This window comes from Nipponia nippon, unplaced genomic scaffold (genome assembly GCF_047370975.1).
Source record: "Nipponia nippon isolate SJK-2023a ecotype South Korea unplaced genomic scaffold, ASM4737097v1 scaffold_9, whole genome shotgun sequence".
NCBI classification, from domain to species: domain Eukaryota; kingdom Metazoa; phylum Chordata; class Aves; order Pelecaniformes; family Threskiornithidae; genus Nipponia; species Nipponia nippon.
The window spans coordinates 30946794-30960320 of record NW_028262413.1 but is presented as its reverse complement, the minus strand read 5'-3'; the positions used below and the strand labels follow the sequence as shown (position 1 = coordinate 30960320).

General features: G+C 36.8%; 1 protein-coding gene across 3 annotated transcripts in view; it reads right to left on the bottom strand.

The window, feature by feature from the left end:
* Positions 1–3442: 3442 nt before the first annotated feature.
* ICE2 (interactor of little elongation complex ELL subunit 2) overlaps positions 3443–13527 on the bottom strand; it is a 30317-nt gene continuing 20232 nt past the window's right edge. For 2 of the 3 annotated variants that reach the window (XM_087743338.1, XM_087743340.1), the window contains exons 12-15: positions 10769–10853; positions 10622–10672; positions 9289–9547; positions 3443–6775 (exon numbers count right to left, since the gene is read on the bottom strand). In XM_087743338.1, the coding sequence (XP_087599464.1) occupies positions 6587–6775; positions 9289–9547; positions 10622–10672; positions 10769–10853 (584 nt within the window). In that variant the 3' untranslated portion in view covers positions 3443–6586. Of the gene's footprint in view, positions 6776–9114; positions 9190–9288; positions 9548–10621; positions 10673–10768; positions 10854–13527 lie in introns of all 3 variants that reach the window. The other variant, XM_087743339.1, reaches the window with a different exon arrangement.

The following is a 13527-nucleotide window of genomic DNA, read 5'->3' as shown; positions in this document are numbered from 1 at the left end:
GAAACTGAGATGTATTCATGTATCTTTTGGAAAAAGCTGGCTCTAAATATATCTGTATAACTGTAATGCAGACTACCACCATCAAGCTGAAGGAAGCTGGCTTGGCTGATTGGATTATATAGCTTTGGTCAACAATATTAGTATACTTTTCCTTTTGGCTCTTCTGAACAAGGACATTGCCCATTGGAAAAATAAACAAATGGTTTTCCTCTATTAGGGCAATCAAAAATAGGAAATGTACACTTGTAAAAGCATGCTGTGAATAAACAGAATGATGTGGCTACTGTTTCATTTAAAGAATTAGGGACTATGTCACTGGGTTCTGTAATAGTCGTCCGTGTCCCCCCCTGCCCCTCCCATAGCTACTATTATTCACTTTTTTCTTTCTAATTTTGAGTTAAAAGTGACAGTGTTCTTTTACTATTTATTGAAATCTTTTAATCACAAACAATAACAAGATTAAACGTCCTCTGAATTACCTCTACTGTTACACTTCACACAAAACTACCGTGATGTCTGTGGAAGAAAGGGGCTTTCATGGCTTTTTTTTGCTCACTGGGTATGCATCTTACCACACAGAAGAGATAAGTATCAATACTGAGGAATGCCCTGAAGTCTGCACTAGGATTGATACCGTTTAACAATTATTACACTAAATTATTCTACAAACAATTTAGAAGTTGGCAGTGTATTGCTGCAGCTCTGTAAGAACAAGAACAACAACAAATCTCTCTGCAAGGTATAGGACAATGGCGTCTTCTCAGTCTCATAGCTAGATGGGGACTGGCTTGCCTTCAAGACATAGCCATAAGTAAGAGCAGCCTTGAGATTATCTACAGAAGACCTTACTAAGGCTCAGAATGGCTGGGATCAGCTTTTCGTCAATGACAATCCTCCACCTGCATGCTAGATAGGGCGGAATTCAAATGCTCTGTGCTTAAATAGACTGTCACCTGCCCACCAAAATTGTTTTCTGGCAACCTCAAGAATGAAATTTAATTCGGGATATATAATACAGCAATGTATCTTTGAAAACATCTTAATGTAATAATTTTGGCATAGAGAAATGGAATTTGAATTTGCAAACAAAATTTAAGAATCTCTGCAGAAAACCACAATTCAACAACAACTAAAAAAAAGCAAATATAATTTTAGCACAGAGAAATATAACATACCAAGCAATGACAGTGCCTCTGGGCAGGACTGTGCCCGCACTTGTAAGAAAGGCTGTATTTTGTTAAGAAAGAAGGCGCTTAGTTATGTAACTTCTCAAGAGAAACACCTGAGAAAGTTATACATCCAGTCAGACTTAGACAGGGGGAGAGACTGAAAATGCTCCAATTCCTTCCACTGGTAGAACTAAAAGCAGCTTAAATGGACATCAGCACTAAACATCCTGAAAGACCATGTCTGAACTGATTTTTATATTCTTTTGGAGACAAGCTGCTATTTAAAGTACAGGGCAAGCAAATCAGAAGCAAAATAAGTACCTCTTCAAATGGTTCAACGTCTGCTACTGAACTTCACTGCATGGGACTGGACAGAGTCACTAGCTGTTGGCAGCTCCCACTTGCCAGCACAGGAATGCATGTCTGGTCACTTGGTCCCAGTTCCCTGTGCTTCCAGCTGCTAGGCTACATTAGAAGTCAGAGGAAAAAAACATAGTAAATCTATTCCTAACATATTTTACATAGACAGTGTCTATCGTAGCCCTAAAAGGTTTTGCAGTCCAACAGAGAAGGTGAAGAGGTTTAGCCAGTCACATACGGGAATGAAAGCAGTTTGTAAGTGATTCATTAGTGCATAGTGCAAATAAAGTTTGAAACACACTTAACTGCAGAAATAAAGAAAAGTTAGATTTCACAACCAATAACCCATTGCAGTTATTCACACTAATATAAAGACCTGATAAAGTTCCATGGTTTTGCACGTATGTCAACCAGTAATCTCAAATGCCAGGTAAGAATTCCCCCTCTAGTCCTCCAAAACTAACTTCAAACTGCCTGAACAAGATATAAAGCTATCAATTTTATCTCATAACAAACACCAGTGAATGGAGAGAACCAGACTTAATATCAGTGACCTTATACAGCATGGAAAACCTTATGTTCTCAGAGGGTTTCTTCTGGTTTTAGTGAAGTGGTTAGTGGCTCAAAGCTGAACTAGCAGCTGGTCATGAACAGCTTCTCAGGGGTTGATAGCAGGTCCAGTACTACTCGGTATTCTTGTAAATCATCTGGATAACAAGATGGAATCAATCTTCACCAAGTTTGCAGATGACACCGAATGGGAAGAACAGGTAGTTAGAGCAGGGAGAAGAGGCAGAGCGGACAGATGAGCCACTATTCAGAGCAACTTCGACAGGCTGCATGGTTGGGCCAACAAGAATCGCATGAGACTTAGCAAAGATAAAGTCCTGCACCCAGAATGAAATAAAGCCAAGCAGCAGCACAGGCTGCTCCATTAGCACTGGGCTACAAACATCTGTACTGAAAAACTAAGAGAGAACTGAGTACAGAGATCCCTGAGAAATCAGTTTGGCCAATTTTCCAGCACTTAGAGCTTCCTGTTCAGAAAGACAGGACAGCACATACTTCCCCCTCTTTACCACCAGGTAAATCTACAGAAAGGAAAAAAAAAAATCTAACGAGGGAAAAATAACTGGAAGATTCTTAGACTGGGTAAGTTACATCTAACCATGCACTCCAAATGCATATTTTAAAAGATATTCTTCTTACACAGTTTGATGAAAAGTAGTAATTACATTTAAAAACAAGCTATATAAATTGCAACATAAATATACACAATCCTTTCCAAACACAGAGCTGAAGACTGAAATTATAGGGCAGGATTGTGAGATCTGTGGAAGTTTTTTCCTAAACTCAGTGGGTTCAGGCCATAAAGAAGATCAGGATTAGTTAGCTGTAGAGCAACAGTTATCTGGAGAGTAAGATCCAGGCCCACTCGCTCTCCTTCTGCTGTCGTCTCCTGCTTCCCACAGCTTTACAATCTGTGTTACATTTAGGAATTTATACTTTGGTGGCATCATAACAGTCAGGCTCCCCTGTATTCCTTCTTTCTCCTCCACAGGTAACTGTCACTTCAGGAGCAGTCTATACAGAGCCAGTGAGCCAGCAACTAATATCCAGCACATTTTCTGGCTTTACTGAAGTCTTTTTAACCAATTATTTTGTTCAGCCATTTTCTTTGTTTCAAATTTCAGATGTTACTGCCTGAAATAAACATGCTATCCCTTTTGCCTTCTCCTCTTATCAAACTCCTTTAAACAGAATTTTATTTTAGATGCAAACATAAATGGACTATACTTTTGTACAACATTTGCCTCAAACTGATGAGGGCTATCAGCATTTAACAACATGTTCTGCTCTCAGACCCATTTCAGTGAGTAGAATTTTGCTGAATTGTTATTAGAGAAAATAACTTCATTTGATTTCCCAACGCAGGCATCACATTGGATTACAAAGTTGCTTTTTAGGCAAACTAACTAACTCACTTTAGATTTTAGTCCATGACACTTCATAATCCTCCATTTTTATGTCACTAATCATGGCACGTTGAAAAGCAAGGCAATCTTTTGGGAAATGGGGATATCTGGCTGCAAGATGATCAAGGACATACTGTCTTACTGCTGTATCAGGCTCCTATCTAAAAGGACAAGTTTTGGTCTTCATATGGTGTTAAGACAAGAATCTCTTCCCACAGAATCTCATGTAATAAGACCTTATCAGGATGTGGCAGGCTACAAAGACAAATTACCTTAAGAATTTTTACCCCTACTATTACTCCTGTTCAGACATAGAAAAGGCTGTGATATGAGCTAGAAGGAGGGAGCAATTGTTAGCAGAAACAAATTGCTGGTTACCTTTCATGTCCATGCAGATCTGGAATGCATACACAAACAGGCATAAGACATAAAACTGCTCTACTTTTACAACCAAGAGCAACCCAAGTGACATAGCTCTGTGCCAGTATTTCAAATCCCTCCTCTTGGGGAATATCCCCAAGATGCATTTTCACATCCTCAAAGTCAGGGAGAACAGCAATTTCCTTCCTTGCATCAGAAAGCTTGTTGTGCTATAACTTCTGTGTAAAAATTGTAATTTGTGTATGAATTTCATGAATCTACATGCTGCACAGCCATGACAAAACAAACAGACCACAGTTCTCGGCGGCATGCATTCCACAGAACTAATGACAGTCAAACAAACACCACCACCCTCCTGTGACACATGAACAAAACCAGAGTCTTTCAAACAATTAACTCATCTTAGAGCAAATGACTTCAGTCCCATTTAATCCAAAGAGAACAATCAAATAAAACACAACAGTGAATTAAAAAGCCATCTCATGTGTTGTATACAAATTCCAGATTCCCTACCTATTCTAAACAGACAAGAAACTACAATTAGTATACTATCATAAGTAGTATACTAGCATAGTATAGTAGTATACTATTAAGAGAGACGCAAGTCTTTTAGACATATAGATACATGGGCAAATAAACCATACACTTCTAACATGAAACTGCATCGAGAAACTAAATTCCATAAAAACCTGGCAAAAGTTTTTGTATATACAAACTCAAAACTGCTTTGAATCCCCACATCGAGTTAGTTATCTGGCAAAAATGACTCACAGCTAAAACATTCTATTATGAGAGGTCACTAAGTGCATTTAGGATTTTGTATCAGAACTACTTGCAATTTGCAAACAGCTCTACCTCAGTTCAGCTTGTCATTAGCATATCACTGCAACTAAAAGAAGTAGTGGCCAAAAAAAAAAAAAAGAATAAATTGAATAATACTGTAAATATATCTAACAGTGGGAAAAAATAATCAGAAAATGCTTTGTATTTCACAAAGAATCGTTTTTAATAATCATTCATTGTTTAAGCCTGCTTTAAAAAAAACCTGTCTTCAGGATTTTATAACAGGTATACCCCAGTAAACAATGTAAATACTTTATTTTTACTTTCATGACATTAAAATGTCATGTCAAGCCCAGTGAGCAGAAGAATGCTTGATTAGATGTGCGTACTTGGTAACTTCCTTGGTCCAAATAAAAGACTTGGAAGAACATCTTTAAGGCCTTTGTTTTTTGTGTTAGCAGTTTAAGCATGCATACAAACAGCTTTCCAGAACATCATCCAAACAATAATTGGCTCAGACATTTTGAAATAGTTGTTTGCGTTGTTTAAAAGGCAAAAATAGGAAAGAATTCATTGGACTCATTCTTGAAGCTTTCAAGAATTCATGAGCTCTTCGAAAAACAATACTCTTCATAAAGGAAGATATAAGCAGAAATCCAGAAAACATGAAACAAAAGCAATGATAGAGAATATAATTTTTGAGCCTCAATTTCGAGGACTGTTTCTGTTGAAATTTTGTTTGATGAAACACTGAAAGTATGCACCATAAAATAGCTGTAATACAGAGAAATCTTCCCTCACAAGCTATCATGTTACTTACAAACACATGACAGAATACAATGCGTTTGCATACTAACATTCAAAACAACTTCAATTTTTCCACACAACTCATATTCACTAGGAAACCGCATGTCATCACATTGCTTGGCCTTTTCATAAGCAGCAGTACAGTACGTAAGTAGTATTACAGTAATACAGTAAGGATTCTCTTTTCCTAACTTCCCTCTGTCAGTTTGGCTCTAAATTTCAAGCAAACTGCTGATATACAGCATAATCTGGTTGGGTTTTTGGAACGATGACTAAGGCCTTGATCCTACCACTTGTTCTTCCAGTCAAACCTTAATACCTCAGGTAAGCACTACTGCATATCAATGTGCAATCTGGTATGAGATTTAGGCCGTAGCCATTCAGTAATACAGTAAATAACTGCAGTATTCATTTTTGAAGACATGCCAGAATCCAAAAAATTTCTGGAAATTGTTTTGGGGAAGCATAAAAAAATATATTTTAACTGTTTAGCTGTACTCCTAAGTTTCCTAGTGCAAATTTATGGCACATACTATTTAAATAAACACAGCTTTTGTTCCCCAAACCTCATTTGTTACACCATCCTAAAAAGAAAATGTGTTTTTGTAAGTAATTTAAAAACTGGTGGACACTGTGTTAAAAGGATTAAGTAATTAAATCCAAGTTGTTCCCCTTATGCACATTAGACAAAGTAAAATATAATTTTAAAATATGTCAGAATAAAAATCTGTAGTGATTCTGGAAGAATTAAGAAAGCTGAAAAGTTATTTTTCTTGTCGTTATGTGATACCAGATATTGCTGTCGACCACTGCTTCACTCTTCAAGGTGTCGTTTTTCTATGCAAATCATGAGACCAACAGAAGATACTTTTGTCCCCAACCTCAGCTGCAGACACTTGCCTTTTTTTCCTCTGACTGAATTTGAGATTTTCCCTTGAAATGTGTCCACTGAGGTAAGAAAGGGTTAAAGGTTTACAGAAGGTTTCAGCTGTGGAGCCCTTTCCCCTACCAGCTTGTTCCGGCTCCTTTGAAGCTGCAAGAAAGCCTCAGATTTTTTTTTCGTCTTGTCCTTCTCCAGGCCATACTTAACACAGCATGGTTCAGCTATTCCTACTTCAGTTGCATTTGGTTGTACTTCATTTTCCACTTTTTCTTCATCATTCTTTGTTTGCAGTAATTCTTCTTCAGCTTTGTAGCCACACCTTCGTTTCTAAAGGGCTTAGCTGGATTGCCTTTTGTTTCCATAGCTACGGGCTTTCCGTCATAGGGTGTGTCCGATTGTCCTTTCGCCCCATTCATCTAGACACATATGGGGAGAAAATAAAAAAAAAAAAAAAAACAAAAAAACAAACCAACCCAAAAAACTAGAATTAATGACCTTAAACCTGTATTAAGCACAAACATATACAACTGCCTTCAGAGAACTGCCTTCTACTTCTTGTGATTCCAGCCAGGCTCAGAGGCCACATCTGGACTAGGTGAGAGGCACGGCTGGTCTTCCTGTCACCAGTGGGATCTGACCACTCCTGCCTCTTTTTTGCCCATGCACCTGCATTTCCTTCTGGCAGAAACCAAAGTGCATCAGGTAATTAGGAACCGATGCGCAACTCTGTTTTGCCCTCCTATGAATTCAGGATGTGGCTAAAACACACAATTGGGCCTAAAAAGCATCCCAAAGTCCGCTATGCTAGGCATAGTTAGCATGTGGCTTTTACACAAATGAGTAAATCTATGCTGAAGAAAAATAACACTTGAAATTTTTCTTACTTTTGAAGTGTCATACTAATTTTTCAAAACATTAGAGCTGAGAGTGGGATATTTAGGAAATTTCCAAAGCATGACATGCATCACTTATTCACCAGCAAAATTACAGAGCAGATTGGATTCCTAAAAAATTTCCACAAAATTTCTATCAAAAGTTTCTTTAGATGCAGACAATTAATTCTTCTTCTCATAATAAATTCTATTCTGTTTTAAAAACAACCACAACAAAAACCAGATGTTAGTGATTTTTAGGCTATATTAATTTTCACTTATCCTAATGACGTCTGGAAGGAAGATTACATTCAAACATCTAAAACGTTTTATTTATTTAGATTTAACTAAATCTGCACTCTGAAGAAATGCAGAATATAAATGCTGTGTTAGGTTGTTCATTTTCAGTAAAAAGGAGTATGCCATCCACACACAATTTTACGTTTATGTCTGAGACACAGAAACTGTGTTTTCCTAAATTAAGGTACTCCCATGCCTCTAGACAAAGTATATATGCCTCTATGCAAAAGAATGTATTACTCTTATTTTAGAAACAGTGTTGCATATATATTGTTACGAATGTTTCACGGTATAGGGAACAGCATACCAATGAGAATTTAAGTTTCTGTATGGCAGGGAAGCCAGCTGAATTGCAATGAAAGCTTCCTCAAAGGTGAAGGAGTTCAGAGCAACCAGAGACAGGTGATCAATGGCAATTTGTCCGACTGAGCTAACAGAGGGCCAAAAGGAAACCTTACTTTTGCTGCAGAGGATCACTGTTATCCCTGCATGAGCTTCATTTAAAATTACAAAGAACCAAGAACAGATCCAAGATGCTCCACCCTAGCTGCTGAAATCAGGAATCAATAAATTAAGACACAAAAGACTTCAAAGAGTGGCATGAGGGGACTGAGGAAAGTACTTAAACTTTCGGTAATGTTGTTTGGTTTTCTGTCTTGCCTTACGATTATCCCACACCTAGTAATGTAAAAGCTCTGATAGTTTGGTTTTTTTTTTTGTGTGTGTGTGTGTGGCTGATTTGCTTACAACCTCTCTTGTCTGCATGAGATTTCAGGTATCAAATATTACAGTGGAGTGCTCATTGTCATCCCCACAGAGAAAGCACTAATCTGGATCCCTCTCCTTTATCTGGCTACTTATTTTCACTAAGCTGGTTAGAATTTAGTATCTTAGGCCTCCAAGACATGTCAGTTTCTGTTGAAATAGCCCAACAAGGTCAAGATTTTGAGATCTGGGGGAAAGACAGAGGGACAAATGGAGATGAAGGTGGGATGGAAAAACCAGGAAACCAGGTTAAAAGATCCTTCCTGAAATTGTCTGAAGGAAAAATACATCAACAAAAAGCACCATCACAGAGGCAAAATTAGAAAAGTCTTATAAGTGCAAATATTGTATGTTTCAGCTGTACTGCAAAAAGCTTTCAATTAAGCCAAAAGCTACCTTCTTTTTGCTGTCCGAAAGTATTACTAGCTCACATTAAAGATGCAAACCTTCATTTTGAAAGAATATTGCCATCCAGCAGGGGATGGGGAGGAGGGAAGAAGTGTATTTAAAAAAAAAACAACAACAAAACAATGTATCACAGAGAACTGCAATAAGACCTCAATGGAATAGACCCTGACAGTAGAATTCACCTTACCTGATTTTACCTGTCTACAGTTGTGCTAATCATCTTTACTCCTGTAGCCATTAGAGAGAAAATGACATCTCTACAGCACGAGTCCTACAACCTACTTAAGAGAGCCATCCTGGTGTGGAGATGCGTCTACAAAATATTCCATTTCCCTCTGATAATAGCACAACAAGCTTAAACGTTGTTTTTCCATATTGTAATGTTTAAAGCTAGGTGAGATGAATCTCACCTGGAATATTTTTCAGGAAAAAGGCATTCTTATTCTTGGTAGTGGATCCAGAACTCTGAAGGGTGTCTCTGTTCCCTAAACATGACAGATAAATATACTAGCTATATATCCAAGGGACCGAAATAGATTATTTCAAAACTGCTAATCTGCTTTTCCATCAAGTACGATACTGACCTTCTGTTTCCACATGGCTTCCTGGGGTGCAGGTGGAAAGGTGCATGGAACTCTTCCATGATTCATGTGATAAGGCAAAGGGAGGCTGGGATCTAGTGGCACCCATGGGACTGAAAGAGTGGCAGGTACAGTGGGCAGGTCACAATGAGCTTTATGTAAGTTATATGATGCTCTCATTGTCTTGTCAAGAGAACTCTTGTAGATTGCAACTGATGAATCTCCTGCAGCATGGGTCAATAAATAAGAGCCCTCCTGCAAACTAAAAAGATAAAGTTCAAAATGAAAAATATTATTTAAATGTTTTTGTTTTGTTTCATTTGATCAGGATAGCTACTAAGTTCGTAATGCAAAAGCAAAACATCTTCGGATATTTACTTATCAATCCCTGTTTTATAAAAAGACTATAGACAAAAATGCATGAATTAAACCGTATTGATAAATACATACTAATTCATGTGTTTATAATGTATTCATAACATACTAATTTATCATCAATATACAGATTGTCATCATATTCAAACAAAACATTTAAGCATACACTGAAAACCATCCATGTTTGGCAAACTATAAATCTCTAACCAGCGCCTTACAAAGCATAATGCATATACGGACACAGACACAAAGAACAGACGTGCTTTAAATACATGCAGGATTAAACAGGTGTTCAGGAAGATAAATGTCAACCAACCACCCATATCAAAAATCTTAGTCACAAATCACAAAGCTACAGAAATTATCAAGTGCGGGAAAACTCTTCTGTAATTCAAATTAAAAGGCTTCACACACAAGTGCAAGAAACCTGCTTGACAAAAAAATTAAAAGATACTTGCAGACTGAAAGCCTTGAAGTAGCTAAATAAAGAAAAGGAAGGCACAAGAGAAAGGTAGCTACATTGAAGAGAGAAAGACATATGCTGTTCTAAGTCAAGCTAAGCAGAAGGGAACAAACACAGTATTATTTCCACACATTAAGTAAAAAGACTAACAAAAAACAGAAGTCCAAATTTTAAATGTCAGCCTACATACATAATATTACAACTCGCTCCTGTGAACTGTTTAATCAGCTCAGAAGTGTCCAGTCTCCCCTCTTGAATAAGTGGTTCGTAAAAATAAAGTTCTTATTGTTTTGCATCATTTATACAAAACCTGCAATCCTAAGCAAATTTTTACACAGCACTGCATTATGCTATGCTAGACCTAAAAGAATCTGTAAAATATTTCATGTAGCTGAAGAAATAAAAATCAAAAAAAGTAGACAAGCATTCTACGGAAAGAATTAGGATGACCTGGGTAATGTTGCAAATAAATACAACGAACAAGAATGGAGCACTTACTCAGACACTTTCTTCAAAATGTGATGAAGTATATTTAATGAATTTGCAGGCCTGCGAAAAAGAAAAAAAAAAATTACAAAAGTAGTAACTTGCAAGGCTTGTTAGGGTTTCAAATTCATTGCAAAAAAGCCTTACTAAAATACTCACTTAATCAATCCAAGTTTCTCTCTTAAAATTTCTGGAGAAATCTTTTCTAGCATAATAAGCTTTGATGTAAAAGCATCAATACGTCCTGAAAAATATTAATTCAATTAATACACTAAAAATAAAACAAATGCAAAAACATAATTTGCAGACCTAATGTATTTTAAAAGGAATAAAAATTTTTGCTCTTTTACAGTGTAGAACAGTGCTAAGAATTTATCAATGTTGCACAATAACAGAAAGTAAAATGTATAACTGCTTTAAGTACAGACATCTGTATTTGGGCTGCCTTTCTAAATCAGGGAGATGCCCATGATTGCAGCGAATCTTACCTCTTGGGTGATGTCTGGGATATACAACCTCATTTTGCTATGGCCTTAATCTCATCAGTTAGTTTATATCTTCCCAAGTTCTTTTGATCCTTATCACCATGCTTCCTCACTGGACAGATCGTGAAAGTTTATCTTTTACAAGAAATTTAATATACTTGTTTTTCCATTCTGACATGTTATACTAACAGTTGTGTTATTTGATTTTCTGGGGATTCTGTACCTTCATCTCTTGTTTTGTTTGTTTGGGGGTTTTTTTGTTTGTTTGTTTGTTTGTTTGTTTGTTTTGTATGGTGGTTTTTTTTTCCCCTCACTTGAAAAGTTACAATTTACAATTCAGGCCTTGTTCATGGCAAATCATTAAAGACTATTTCTCTTTGACACAGCTAGGAGCAACAATTCAAAGCTCTCCTCATCACATTTTTAAAATAAAGGCTGACAAGAACAGTTTAGCCCACTTTTTCACTTGATAAGCAATAAAGATCATTAGCATAGCTTGTACACTGATGTGGTAACTGTGCCTTACCTTCAGGTTCTCTCTCATGTTGAGGTTTTCCCAGAAATCTGTTCTATTCCAGCTCCCACAAGGAGGATGAGGAGAAGGCAGCATAATAAAATACAACCTACTCAGTGGAATTTACTGCCTTACTACAAATCTGCTCTCACAGGAAGTGTAAATGCTTCAATTGTACAGTTAAAACTGCTAAACCAAAGTCTTTCGCATTTCAAGCTAAACATTACTAGCAAATTGTTAGGTGATGTGTAAGAAGACCAAGTAAGAACTCTCATTTCTAACAAATTAAAAAAAAAATGCACCAGGAAAACTCATTTCTTTTAAACACTGTACATTTGTTACTGTTCTTGATATCAGTATTTTGGGCAAGGCTAAGTTTAGGCTAGGTTTAATATAGGTTTAATATACTGCATTGCTGACTAGAGGAGAAGTAACCTGAAGTTATTATTTAAAAAAAAAAAAAAAAGTTTGTGTTCTCCATTTTTTTATCAGCCTCTCCTCAAATCAGAAACTTCTCCATCTCTAAACTCATCAACAGCATAGCTGAGAAAAAAAAAATTATGAACTACTCATACCTAATTTATATTACTGTATCTTATATTTGAGAAGTGACTGATCGAAAACATTTGACATTCAGTAAGTTACCCATACAGCAAGTACTTCTTTCCAACCCATTTTTCAAATAATCTTTATTTATTATCCTATTCAAGTGAAAGTAAACTATTCTTTTGTAGTAAGTTTTGCTTAGGCACTTAATGGAAATAAGTGAATAATGGTCAGGGTAAAACATTCCCATTAATCAGCAAAGCTTATCACAACTTCATTTACTGCTTAGATCAAGTACAAGTATCTTATTTGAGAAACACGTCACAGAGATTACTCCTTTTGCAGATGCAAGATTTCCTATCTGAGTAGCAAGGGGACTTAAATCAACAATTGAGCAAGGTGCTCTGCTGTAAGAGGAAGACAGCCCTCAAGTTTGTTTGATGATAATATCGCTGCTTTTGTGCAAACAATTACTACCTTCTTTGAGAACATACAAAATAAAAAATTCAACTTAATATCACACCTTGCAATTTCTGCAGGAGGCCATAGTTCTGTTTTCTTTCTCATCTTCTGAGCTGGCAGCACTGCTGAGTCACTGTACTGAGCTATGAGACTCCCCCCTCAGCCACACAGAGTGATACAACACTCGAGCAATGCTGGACAATTATGGGGCACAGACCAAGGTCCAAAGAACTTTCCATCCATACTTATTTGGCAATACAAAAGATTGTTGAGGCAATGAATTAAGTTTTTGCAAGATCCAAGAACTCCTAAGCAATTTAACACCGAGGTCTGCTACATGCTCAAAACTTCCATTTTAGGGGCTTAAGATTTATGCAGTCTCAGAACTGCCTGAACAAGAATACAAGTTGCAGGTACTACGTTAGTAATGGCAAGATCACAGTTCTCACACAGTAGTTTCATACTTTCACACTGTGGGGTAAATTTAAAAAGAGCAATAAGTCTATGGCTCTACTATGTCTGATTTAAAAACTCCTTTATTATAGGACATGATATTTCACTTGGAATAATTCAAATTATAGCACAATCTGAGAAGTCAAGTCTGTCTTTCTGCTTACACCAAACACGAGAGCAGGAGTCTTCTTACGTTCAGGTATCAGATTAATGAAAAAGAATGAGACATTCACTGCATTTTAAGCTGTCCATAATACAGGAATATTATCACCCTTAGAGAATTATCCCTGAAGTTTCAGGACAAAGCAGCTTTCCATTGCAAAGAGCCACCCAGCTGAATCAAGACACTTGCAACATTGTATTTTTCACAACTCCCCAGGGATGCAAACTGAAAGGGAGAATTTCACAGCTGCATTCCAATATTTCTCAAGGAGAGCAGAAAGAACATCTAAGTAGAA